This window comes from Grus americana, chromosome Z (genome assembly GCF_028858705.1).
Source record: "Grus americana isolate bGruAme1 chromosome Z, bGruAme1.mat, whole genome shotgun sequence".
NCBI lineage: Eukaryota > Metazoa > Chordata > Aves > Gruiformes > Gruidae > Grus > Grus americana.
In genome coordinates, this window is record NC_072891.1 from 50,884,421 (window position 1) to 50,898,382 (window position 13,962).

The following is a 13,962-nucleotide window of genomic DNA, read 5'->3' on the forward strand; positions in this document are numbered from 1 at the left end:
ACTCATGGAAAGCCTTATTGCAGTGAATAATTATATCCAAAACATGGATGCTAACAGTAACATAAAACCTTCCTTGCAACATCAAAACCAACAAATCTTTGCAAAAGGCAAACAATTTCTTTATAGTTTCATGTATCTCCCTTCCCCTAGTTAACACAGGTCATTAGGTATCATGGTTAGGGACAACAGTTATGATCCAGCTGAAACTGTAAATAAAAATATAATTTCAAGCTATATTCAATGAACTTGCAAGTCCTTCAGAAATTGTGTCTTTTAAGGACCTAAAGCACTCCATCTGAACTTGGACCTCTCACCCATCTCTTAAGTGTTGCATGTATTGAAAAATCAGTCACAGAAGATGATAAAGTTGAAAGCCATATCATTGGTGCCTTTTTATTTTAAAGCAAAATGAGAATCAGCATGAAAATTTTGCAGACATACTGTTTTAGGAAATAGGTTTACATTTTCTGAATGATATCTTGTGCAACTAAGCTATCCTGCATGGATTAGTTCACAGAAAGGCTACCAGAAGAAGTAACTAATTTCTGGACTGTGACCAAGCCATCACGGGTAACTTCTTCACCACTGATTCAAAATTGGTCACAGTTTTTGTTAGGACAAGTCTCTGCATTACTGGCTTTGCTTATCATTTGGCAACATTACTGGGATTACACAAGTGTTCAGCAGAAAGGAGCATAGTAACGTAAGGCACAAACTGCCTTGCATATTGAGGGAGGAAGAAGTCTGCCTACCCCCACAGTGGGTCAAAATTTTTACTGAAATATTTAATACTTCCTAAGTAGTTATGAGCCTATATAAACCCTATCCACACATCATTCCCAACAGGCAATATTAAACCACTACATACTAAGACAATTAAGATTTATGAAAAATAACCATTCATAGTAGACATTAACACATGAAAATCATTGAAAGAAGACTACCTTATTAGCATCAATGGGATCCGCCTAAAATACTAATTAAAAAAGGGGATAGAAAGTCTCTTGAGCTGGAATTAAGATGCAGACCCTTTCATTCCTGTATTAAATCTGAAACATGGGTTAAGTTTACAGCCCAAGTTACAATCTCATAGCTGTTGAGCAACTTAAGGGAAAGTAGTTAGCTGGCAGTTTAAATCTTACAAGACAAATGCCAAGTTTTCCCCATAGCCACTACTAACAGCCACAACACTTTAACATTCTGTCACAATACATTCCCTAGCTCTAAGCACTGGAAAGTTTTAAATAATTTAAACATTTTCTCAATCAATCTAAAATATATATTTGTTCAGATTTCTTTTTAAACATCCAACACATCCTTTAACTCCACAGTACTGCTTGTTTCAAAATTCTGAACAATAACAGGATTGTTCACATCAGAGTTGATTAAAATAGGCATCCCTTTTCTAAGGTAGACTTTTCTGTGGTGGCAGAACCATCAAAATGGAGCTCCCTATGACAGCAAAGAATTGTGCTCTGTCCCTAAATTATTTTAAACAATTAGTGTCACTAGAAGGATATTAAGATTGCTTATATTGTAAAAGTTACTGACATAAACAAATCTGAAGCTTGTGAAAGAAATTTCAAAGCAATTCTGAAATAGTGTGACTCTTGTCTAAGCACACATTTTAAAAGCCTCATAACACATAAGTTACGCTGAGTCATAATTTCCTCAGAAAACAACTTCGCCATGAAGCAACTCCACTTCTGACTGTCCAAAGAGGAACAACATTTCATGAAATGCCAAGTGGCTAGCCACAAAATCAGTTTCTTCTGAAGTGATTTGTGATGACACAATTTCCCCCAAACCCCTACACAGAAGGTGGTAACCACTTTTGGAGATCTAATCTACATATTCAGAAAAAATGAAACAAATTACTACCAAACAATACACACCCACAATGAAGGCAAAGATAAACTTTCTGTCTCCCTACCCCCAATATTAAAAAAAGAAAAAGAAAAAAAAGAATTATAACATTTAAAGAAAGAAAGATTTTCTTAATAAGATAGTCCTGATAATGTTGCAAAGCCAAAATCATCTCTTCAGTGGAAAATTCAGTTCTGCTATGTAAAAACGCAATTTGTTTATGAAAGGTTTTAAGGATACAGAAATGCTTAGTAAGAAATACGCTTAGAAATATGGTCATCAAGTATTTGAATTGAAATAAATAATGGAATTTATCTTGGTTATATTTACCCTGAAACAATGTTGTAGTTGAGAGCTGGATGATCTTTTGGTACAGGAGGTACCAGAGGCTCTGGCTGCCATTCTTCAATCAACTCTTCTTTTTCCTGAACAGGACAAAAGAAATACTGCTATAAAAGGCTTTCCATTTAGAAAAGACATTATGCACTAATGAACAGTTGGCAATAGTCGTATAAGAAATGATATACGCTAATATGTGTCACCTTTCTGAGGAATCGATATTCAGTCCGTATGTTCAACTGAGGGGCTCTGAATTCTTCAAAGGGAAGAAGATGTAAAGAAAGATAGCCCAGTTGTGCTTGTGCATTAAAGATCTCATATGATAATCAAGAGAAGAGATACTGACTTGGTGTCCCTGCCAAGATTTCATTCAATCTATTAATTATGAAAATCTTCCTCTACAGTTCATGTAATCGAATACAAATTACATAATAATTAAATATAAATTGCCTCACTTTACATTCTCAAGTCTTCAACAGTGCTGTTTAAACAACTCTGGCACAAAAATACTCATCAAAGTAACACATACATGAACAGGACACAATGGAGAAAAACTGCCAAACGCTCAAGAAATGGTAACAACAACTACTAAACCACGTATTCCTCACCTAACCATGAAGGAATACTGAATGCATATTTACTTTCCAAGTGCTTTAAACTATTTGGAAAACCTCAGTCAGATGATTTTCCAAAGGACATGCAGTAGACCAGCATAACAGGTGCATTAGGCTAGTTCCACATAAATTAGCAACCGCTCAGGCAAACCACCAAAATCATCCTTCATACCATGAAAGCAGGACTTTCCTGGAGGATTATTTACTAGTACAGCAAGACACATCTGATAACATATTTGTTTACATGCTAACTTTGAATGGTATGACTACAATGGGTTTATATTTCTCTATCATTTCAAAAAGCAGCAGAATATTTAAGACTACTTATTTCAATATGAAAATATATATTCTGCAATTGATTTTTTTAAAACATTACAGAAATTTTTTTCCATTTTTATTTTTTCCAAACACACTTTTCAAAGCCTCCAAAGTACAAAACCAAACTAAGATATGAAAAAAATCAAAAGAAAACTACATGCAGCAATACAACTCATCTGCATCTTCATCACCTTACTTTTACTAAGCTAATGACTAACTTTGTTTCTAGGTATTTCCAGAGTATTAATTAGTATCCCAGAAGCTCCACAAAGGTCTATTTCAAGACACAAATGGAAATTTGAATAGTCCTGTATTTCAGAAAAGATCCTTTTTATGTCAGCATAATCACTTGTGTTTCTAATATTTTGCAGATGTACTTTAAATACCTTTTTATTTAACTTTCTCATGTCAAATTTCTTACTGAAATTTAACCCATGGGGCACATATTTCAAGGGAAATAAAATGCCATTAATCTGTGCAAGAGAATTGAATATATGCAAAATTTTGAAGTGGCTGCACTTATGTTAGGAAAAGTGCTTAGTTTCTTTAGCCACCACAGGACAGACCCCAGGTGGAGCCTTGCACACAGTTGTGTATGCTTTGAAATGTTGTTCCACACATCGAAGAAAGCATTAAAGGAGAGGGTTTTATTAATTTACCCTGTACTAGTGCCTTTCATAGCATGTCAAATAGCAGATTTTAATGCTTCAATTAAAAAAACCAAACGGATAACTAAGCACCAGAGAACAGAACAATAATAAAATAAGCTTTGTGTAAATAGTATTGGCTACTATTCATTACTGCATTCTATTATCAAACCTCATGTCTGACATGACTTGGCAAATATCTCCCTTAAGGGAGAACATTACCAGATAATACACCCTATAAAGATTAACATGCAACATAGTACCAAAATGGTGGAAAACTAGTACCCAAATCGAGGTTAATGTGAGTGGAATCACAATCATAAGCCTGTATGCTATACTCCACTGATCCAAGACAGAGAGTAGCAATTCCATCCTTGTCTCAGAACAGGTACTAGTGTGCATCTGTACGCTCTTTGAAAAAAAACCATCAAAGATGTAATTGGCAATCCCAAGCACAACTACAGGCTGGGCAGAGAACGGACTGAAAGCAGCCCTGAGGAGAAGGACTTGGGGGTGCTGGTTGATAAGCTCAACATGACCCAGCAATGCAGCCCTGAAAGCCAACCACATCCTTGCTGGTCACAGGAGATGATTCTGCCCCTCCACTCCGTTCTTGTGAGACCCTACCTGGAGTACTGCATCCAGCTCCAGGGGCCCCCAACATAAGAAGGACATTGAGCTGTTGGAGTGAGGCCAAGAGAGTTGGCGTTGTTCAGCCTGGAGAAGAGAAGGTTCCAGGGAGATCTTAGAGCAGCCTTCCAATACCCGAACAGGGGCCTACAAGAAATCTGGAGAGGGACTGCTGACAATGGCCTGTAATGATAGGATGAAGGGTAATGGCTTTAAACTAAAGGGGGCTAGATTTAGATTAGATACAAGGAAAAAATTATTTACTGTGAGGGTGGTGAGGCACTGGAACAGGTTTCCCAGAGAGGCTGTGGATGCCCCCTCCCTGGAAGTGTTCAAGGCCAGGTTGGATGGGGCTTTGGGCAACCTGCTCTAGTGAAGGGTGTCCCTGCCCATGGCAGGGGGGGCGGAACTAGATGATCTTTAAGCTCCCTTCCAACCAAAATCATTCCATGATTCTATGGTTCTAACACTAATTGTGCTGATCCACAGCACTGCCAGCCAGCAGCTGCTACAGTACAGTCCTCTCCCAGCCACAAATACATTCCTGTCCCTTGTGCTGGTATTGGCAGTTACAAAACCAGACAATAACCTGATTCAGAAAAATGATCCATGTGAAAACTAACTCAGCAAAAGCAGGATGGATATATGGCTAAACTAGATCCCACAACAAAGTAGTTCAAACCTAGATTGGCTGATGCTACTGGGAAACCCTATCCAGAGCTACAGTTGCCCAGTAATATCTCGTACCTTTTCATAAGAGTTCAAAAATACTTCTGAAAATCAGAAAGCACGATGTATGCTCACGCAGCCTTCACTTGGCTCCTACAACAGTTGGTGTCAAAAGGCCCCAAATCCCTAATGTATGGTGTAGCTTGCAGCAACAGTTTTGTGTTCATTTTAGAGCACAGGGTTGGGGTCTTTTTTTTTTGTTTTAATTAGGAAGCAGAATAAAACAAGTGAGAAGTGGTGCAGCCTGTCGGTTATGGAAGGATAAATAAGACCTGAACACAAAGAACATTTTTACAGCTTTTATACAAGATAGTTCAAAGGCAGAGCAGGCAACATAACATACCTTTTCTTCAAAGAGGGAAGAATTAAAGCTGTGTAAGCATGTACTTAACTTTTTCATTTACATCTAATTTTTTGAACTAAGGGTACAAAACATCACCAAGCATTTTAGCAATTGATACACAAATTCAATTAAAATATTTTTGCCATGGAGTCTAGCAGAAAGAAAAACATTATTTATAGAAGGACACTGTAACTACAATAAACTAGCATAGTACAATTACAGTTTAGTACTGTGAACATAAAGATAATGAGCAATTCCTAATTAGTATATCTATCTCCCATTCATACCAAGTTGTAAGAAGTTTCCATTCTTCCCTTTGAAATGTTTGCAGCACACAAACAGCACAGGTGACAAGCCACAGATGAGATGTGGCAATATCCTGATTTTTTTTTAACACAAAATAAAATATACAGGAGAAGACTAATCCTCATTTCAGACAACACTGTTTCACTAATTCTAGCTCGCATTCATTCTCCTTATCCGTTACGTGGTGTTTTGCTTTTTGATGGACATAGGAATGTAAACGACAAACAACTGCATCTTCATGTCTTATGTCTTCTGTTTCCACATGTACTTAGCACAGGCAGTAGTTTACCAAAAGTTTCTGTGATAGAAGTTCCTTTATTATGGTGGGGGATTGGAGATACTGGTGATTAAAATGAGTACCGATCTCAATCTAAAATGGCCATCCACACTCCAGATGGGACAGTCCATACCCCTTCCTTCTTCCATTCACCAAATATCTCAGTACACTGGCCTCTCCTGCTGACTTTTCAGGGTAAACATGATCATCTCTCCCTGACCAAAAAGACAAAGCAGAAGCAGGCTTTCATACAGTGACTCCACATTCAGAACAGCACTTAACATCTTCTACCTCCTAAACAGGCACTAAATTTCAGACCAAGAATAAAAATGTTAATTTTCAAACATACAGAGAAAACAGATTTTAATTCACAATATAATATCCTCAATATGTAGTTGATTCACTTATTTCTCCTCAGTTGACTGTACTGAAAATATCTACTTGATGAAAAGAATGAACTCAAAACTTTCAATTTCCACTCTCTTGGGCTGTAATGTGTGTGAGCTTGTCTCTCAGCTCTTCCTCTTTCCTTTTATAATTATTTTTAATTTATATAAACATAAATGTTACATAAAATATAAATATCACTATAGAATATATGTATTTATGACTAATATACAATATGCACAAAAATATGATACAAAATGTTTATAAGTATATCTCATAAATAATAATATACACATTTATGCATTTGTGCACATATAGAGAAATATATTTAAAATGTTTATACACACACACACAAATATATATAAATAAAATGGGTTTAAGTGGTTGTATTTTGTTGGTTGTGGGTTTTGCTTTTTAAATGCCAGATACCTTGGGTAAGAGAAATCCTTGGGTGTAAACACATGCAACCCAAATTATTTAAATATGTTGCCTTATTGACCCTGGGTTTTAAGAAAAGGTAGCAATTATGTTCATGAAGACAGTTCTTAGTTAGCACTTGGGTTTTGAAACAGTGTCATACATGGATCTGTGTCAATATAAAAAAAATAGTAATATTTTTTTTATTTGCTGGTCCTCAAATAACAGGTCTTTAATTTCATACTATTTGTAAAATCATATATCAGCATGGCATAAATTGGCACAAACAATGGTCATGCTAGTTGGAAATTTCTTTCTTTCAAACTATGCTAATACTTAAGATAATCTTTACCTACAAAGGGAGTCTTGGTTCAAAATGACTGAATACCTTTACAAGAACAGGCTACATCTGCTCTTCCCCACAGAACATCTGATCAATCTCTGAATGCTGTTGCTGCAAGAGACCACTCTTGTGGCCTACAGTATTTCTCAGCCATGCATTAAACATTTGTCTCTGCCAGGAACTTTCCAGCCTCCTGACTAATATATCTCTAATAAAACTATTCCCATACAACTACCGCAGTGAAAATTCTAAAACTACAGAAAACAACCATTGCTCCCATCCACAAATGGTAAGAAAGACATGGCTCCTAGTAGGACTTCAGAAATTTTGAGAGAAAAGTTCAGTATCATTTACTGCAGAGTGAAAGACACGTATCTGGAGGGCACCTTTCCTTCACGCAAATGGTTACTTGCTGGAGAGTGAGCTTGTAGTTAAAGGACGCCATGCAATCTCCCACAGCCCACTCCAGTCCTCAGTGGCACTTTGCCACTTTTCTATAGATTTTGTTTTGTTGAAAATCCCACAAGAATCTATATGTCTAACATGCTGTCTGGCCACACGCTATTTTGTACTTCCCAAAATCCCAAACGATCAGGAACTTATAGTCACAGAGAAGTATTCCAACTTTTTAATCAATGATTTGAGAGATTTCATTATTTTGGAACAGAAGCAATAGGAATACCTACAAATAGTTTTATTAAAGGATGACAGTCAGTTGAAAGCTAATTCCTGCACTGGATTTCGTAGTACTCTTGCTACACATTTGACTAAACCCAGAAGCTGCCTTTGGGGTGGATTTCTTCACTGTTTCAGAAGCGTGACTCCTAAGTGCAGTAGGTTGCACAATGCATCATCTACCTCTGGTTCCCCTGGACAGACTGGTCCTGATGGATCACATTAAGATGGCTGTGCAATAGTGGTATTCTTCAGTAATATTTATTATGTGGAGCCAGCTCTGCTCTGGCAGCATCCCCAACAATAATTGACAGATAAACTCCCACGTATCATTACATGAGTGGCTGACATAAAGGTAGCCTGAGCTCCACTGCCAGAGCTGGCCTATCTCCAGCACCTGTATCTGAGCAACCTAGTATTTCTTTCTGGTGCGGTAAAGACTGGACACCACAGCATGAATCAAACTAGAACAAATCAGAAGGCAAATCAGCAGTCTCCTCGCTGAACAGCTAGCGTGTTACTACATGCAGCTCAACACACACAGAGAAACCTGGCTGTGTGCGATACCATATTGTATGAAACATACTCTACTGGGTCTGGCTGAGATGGTGTTAATTTTCTTCATAATAGCTCATACAGTGCCGGTTTTTTTAGATCTGTGACCAAAACAATGCTGATGACACACTAATGGTGTAGCTCCTGCTGAACAGCATTTGCACAGTGTCAAGGCATTCTGTTTCTCACTCTGCTCCCACAGTGAATAGATTGGGGGGTGCACAAGAGGTTGGGACGGGACACAACCAGGCAGATGACCCAAACTAATCAAACAGATATTCCACACCATATAATGTCATGCTCAGCAATAAAAGGGAAAAGAGGGGATTTAGGGAAGTTAGGCATCTTTTGCTCAGGAACTGGCTGGGTATTTGTCCATCCATGGGAGGTGGTGAGCGATTGCCTTTGCATCACTTGTCTTGTTTCTCTCTTCTTCCACTTTTCCTTTGCTTATTAAACAATTTTATCTTCACTCACAAGTTTTCACTTTTAGTCTTTCTTTCTTCCTCTGTCCCACTGGGGGTGGGGGAGAAACGGAGCAAGCAGCTGTTTGGTGCTTAGCTGCCTACCAGGGTTAACCCACAACACAGGCCACTGTCAACTATCCATGGATTTTTAGTGAAGATTAAAGTGGGTTTTTTTACCTCTAGAGCTATTCCCCTACACAAAATAAATGAGGTCTTCTCACAAATATTATCTACACTGTAGAAAGATGGAATCACTTCACACCTCTGACATGCCAGTCTGCTTAAGTCCTCCAACTGTAGAAGACTTACTCACACTTTCACTTCACTGTTGTATTTATGCTTACTTCCAACAAACTATCTGTAGACAAGACATTCCCTTCCAAATACAGTTCTTCCTATGGAAAACACCGCACTGCTTCCAGCTTCAGACATCAATGATAAATCCAACTAGACTAACTTAAATGTCCCTCATCGTCAGCCAACCTGAACATACCATCAGACTAAAGAGCATTTCCTCATACTATTCTTTTTGCCTTCAAGATACAGGTAACAAAAAGCTAGAAATGTTGATGTCTTAACATCTCAAGACAAACCCTTTGCACTTTGCAAATTTTTTTCTTCTGTGCTTTGCAACTGTGAATCAAGGTATCCAGTATCTATACAGCGCAATTCTTGATCACTTTGGATTTTTGCTAGTAGTCATATTCCTTTCTATCCTTCAAGCTCAGTAAAGTTTGTATAAATCTCATCAGAAGTAGAACAGCACTAACATATTTGCATGCTTCTATTCTTCAGAAAGTCTGCTACTGCTGTCCTGCCAGTGAACTTTACTACTGTCATCCTGCAAAAGTAGGATTCTTATTAAGCATGAGCCATTTCCAAATGTTTTTCCCCTTTTGACCCCCTTCTAAACCCTTGCTTCCGCTGAGCTGCAGCAATCCAGCTACACATGCAATCTCCCAATTCCTTCTTGCCTCCAGTTAAGAAGATACAGAACAATTTTCTTCCCTGCATACCACTGTTCCACATTTGTCTGAGCATTTCAGCACTTTCAGCTTCAGCAAAATGGTCTGTTAGTGAATGAAGGAGATGACCTGCAACTGGATGATAACATTCAAGATGCATATAGAAATACCAGAGTGTAATTCTTACTCTGTAAGGAAGAGATAGGTTTCAGTTTTTTCAGGTCACCAATTAAGCAAGAGTAGCAAAGAGCCTTTTCCCACCATCTACTGCAGAAAGAATTAATCTTTCAGAACAAAAAAAGTTATCCTCCAAAATACCAGAGATCAAAACCATCTGATACAAGAAAACTCTACTAAATGAGCTATCATAGTTTCTGAATAGACAATCAGGGGCTACTTTAAAGCTGCAGCATGTCTTCCTACATGATCTGAACATTCAGCACTTCACCACGTTGGACTTCCTTTTCTGTTCGCTCCTCCTCTGCATTCTTATCAAAGGCAGCAAACTTCAAGAATCCCAAGATCAATTCAAACATTTCCAAGCACAAACCTGAATTGGCCTTTCTTGATTCCTGCTCAGCTCACTTCTTGCCTCCAATATTAAATGCCTCCAATTAATACATGCTAAAGTGTTCCCTAGAATACTCTAAGTCCATTTAGTAAGTACTCCCCAAAAGAGGACACTGCCTGTAGATTTGCTCACATTTACAGCCTTGTGCTTATAGTCCCTGCATACTGTTCACTGATGCATTACACTGAGCCTACATGCTTAACATGTATCCTTAGCAAGAATAAGATCAAAAAGCATGCAAGTGCATGATATAGATGGGAATGACAAGGTATAATACCCATAAATGGGACTTCAGACCATTCAGATCAATTCCTCACATACACAAGCTGGTTGTCACATTGCAATACATCACTGTAGTTCATCTTTGACTGAGAAAAATGAGAAAAATTACTATTTTCACATACAGAGAGCGCATCTAATCATCCTTTGAATATATCCAATGGCATCCTCTGACACTATGTAGCAAGTCCAATTACAGACCATGTCTCAGACAAACTAGCCCAGGGACATATCTCCAAAACAAACTCTACTCATTCACGATAGTCTCCAGCCAGAAGTCAGGGAGAAATTCCAGTCTTCACAAACAATTACAGCCTTATTCTTGAGACAATTACATTGCAAAACAAGGAAATTGCTGCTAAACTACAAAGTTTTCTGGAATCCACTTAACACTGTAAGCTATCAGAGTTATTACTCACAGATACCGTGTGCACAGACTGATCATTTTCCTACTCTCTATACTCTTATAGTTAATTTTGTCTGGTGGGGTTTTTTTTAGTATAGCTTCCATTTTTAAATAAAGCCATCCATTGAGTAGAGCTAATGCCAGCTTTTCACAGCTCAGCAGTCACAGTCACATCAGTTCTTTTATATTTCTTAGACTCTCAAACACAGTGGTACTCTAAAAGCACGAACTGAAGCATTTAAGCAATAAGTTTCTTAGGGCAAAGTAAGCTTACCCTTAAAACCAGCACAATTTGTGATGCAGCCAAATATATCAATAGCTACAAACCGTTTATCTGAAGAATAATACCTTAGGTGTTAGATCAGATCGCTCTTGAAGCTTATATGTCTTGGAGAAAAGAAGTCTGATTATCCATAGAATTAAAATTCCTTCCAAAATGAGATGGTAAGCAGGAGCCTGAAAATAAAAGAACACAAATAAGTCTACTCAGAATTCTATTTGAATCACTGTGACACCATGCAACAGTTTTGTCTCTACAGGTACACTCAGAAAAATAACCAAAGCTGATCATCACCTGATATGTATCTCTAAATCAGTAGAAAATATAATTATATGAAAGTGGATTGTTTTGCAACTACTACTTGTATCTATTAACTTGAGTTTGAATGGATTTATTCTGTTGTTAATAAACAAGGCACACTCTAAATTGGTAAGTGGTTTCAGTTCCACACATGCACATAAATTGAATATTGAGAGTAAAGGCAGATAAACTGCATGGTTGTACCAGTATCTGTGAAGGCAGAAAGCTTTCACAACAAGCAGAAGTCTCCTGAGAGACTGAAGGTCTGTATCATCTTATCATTTATACATACTCACTTCAACCCTACATTCTTCTAACTTGTAGTCCACCAGCAGTGACAGCTACTATTATTTATAAAGAAACCTAATCCTGTCCTCATAGTCCACTTTTGTTAGTTTCACAGGCACTTTGAGCAGGTGTAAGTAACACAACACAGTCACCAGAAGCAGTTTTGCCCCTGTGTCATTTACTCTCTTGTGTGGAGACAATATTTACAGCCAGTGGGACCGGAGAGTTGATCCGAGTTAAAGTTAGCTTCTTCAGGTGCTTGGAGAGAGGAAAATCAGCTTCCTCTGGCAGCACAGCTAGTTTAAAGTAGATGTGAAGTTATAGCATCAGCATTTGACATATAGTTTTAATGATGGGTATAGAAAGGCTCCTGTCTACACTGAGTCTTTTAAAAATAGTAGACATCCACAAAGTGCACACAGACCAGTGCACTCCCTCTTCAACTCAGCGGAAGAGCTTCCACACATCAATGTTTTCTGGTGCGATCTGACCTGCCAACAAAGGAAGTGGAAGGCACCACACTTCCAGAAACTAAAGGAAATTGAACTCAATTTTTTAAAACCAGTAAGGAGTCTGATGGCATATCAAAGTACAAATAACAAATTTATCATTTGCACAGTACTTTTCAGTTCACCAGCATATTAAGAATAGACATGTACACCATGACGTCTAAAGAACACATAGTACTGTAGCAGTAGAGGTCCACACAAACTACTTCCCTGTGCCTACAATCAGTGTCTACAATTATCCCAAATTCAGTGCTGTGCTGCCAGCTTTGGTAGTAAGCACTTCTATATTTGTACTGAAAACCCTAGTATAAATTCTTAAGAAGTTACCAACCTTTATCAAAGGAAGGGAGGGAAACAGACTGTTGATACAAGAACAGCACCTATCATCAGGACATCCTTTATAAAATCACGAAACAAAGCCTGGATACAAAGCATCCATGCTGATCCTCTCCAGGAGACAACTCAAGCATAAACACTTAAAAGTTGTTTCTTCCTTTGTAAATAACACTTCTAAGTTACAAACTCTGACCTCATACTTAAGGAACACTGTGAATCTTAACAAGGTTTAATGCTCTGGTATACACCCTAAGTGTAGCTTAATAACCTTAAACAGAGAAAAACATAAGTGCGTGCATCTATTTTTTCAATATACAAATACAGTGCACATACGTGTATATTCACAATTTTGCGAGTGCAGCCTTACAGTCGCGGCACTGATGCACAGCCAGCTCCCGATTCAGCGCGGGTAAGACACGGCGCCACCCTGCCAGCCACCACCCCGCACCCCCCGCCACTGAGCGAGGCTCACCGGTTTCCAGCCCCGGGGCAGGCCTGGCTCTCCCCTCCCGCCCCCTGCACCCGAAACCGGCGGCCCAGGGACAAGGCGCCCTCACACCCATCACCCAAGCTCCGACAGCCACGGGGCGCCCGGGGACCCCACCCGCCTTGAGGCAGCTCGGCTCGCCCGCGTTGGATCCCTTCGGCACACCCACCCCCAGTGCCGGCGGCGGGTGCCAGCCGCCCGGCCCTCCTCCAGCCGCCCGGCCCTCCTCCAGCCGCCCCGCGCCGGCGATCGGACAGCACCCCAGGCCTGCGCCCGAGACCGCACCTCATAGAAGGCCTGCACCATCTCCACCAACACCCACTGCTGCCCCATGCCCGCCGCCATCGCCGCGCCCGGCCGCTTCCGCCTCTGCAGCCCGCCCGGGCGTCACCGCCGCCGTACGCCGGCGTCAGGGGCGGGCCCTCGGCTGCCAGAGAGCTGCCCGTCGGCCCCGCGGGGCGGGGCCTGGCGCCAGGCGGCCCGTAAATGGTCGAGGCAGGGCGGGCCGTACAGCTCGGGATTCCTAGAAGCGGCTCAGGCTGTTGGGGGGGGGGCGGCTTGACACCGCCGAGGAGGACAGGGAGGTGGCGGCGCGGGCTTGGGTCCGCTTTCCTTAAATCCTGTAATG

General features: G+C 39.8%; 1 protein-coding gene across 1 annotated transcript in view; it reads right to left on the reverse strand.

The window, feature by feature from the left end:
- Positions 1-13,742, reverse strand: part of SPTLC1 (serine palmitoyltransferase long chain base subunit 1) — a 37,646-nt gene extending 23,904 nt beyond the window's left edge. The window contains exons 1-3 of the mRNA XM_054810285.1: positions 13,620-13,742; positions 11,483-11,590; positions 2,197-2,291 (exon numbers count right to left, since the gene is read on the reverse strand). Of these exons, the coding sequence (XP_054666260.1) occupies positions 2,197-2,291; positions 11,483-11,590; positions 13,620-13,679 (263 nt within the window). The 5' untranslated portion in view covers positions 13,680-13,742. The remainder of the gene's footprint in view (positions 1-2,196; positions 2,292-11,482; positions 11,591-13,619) is intronic.
- Positions 13,743-13,962: the final 220 nt, after the last annotated feature.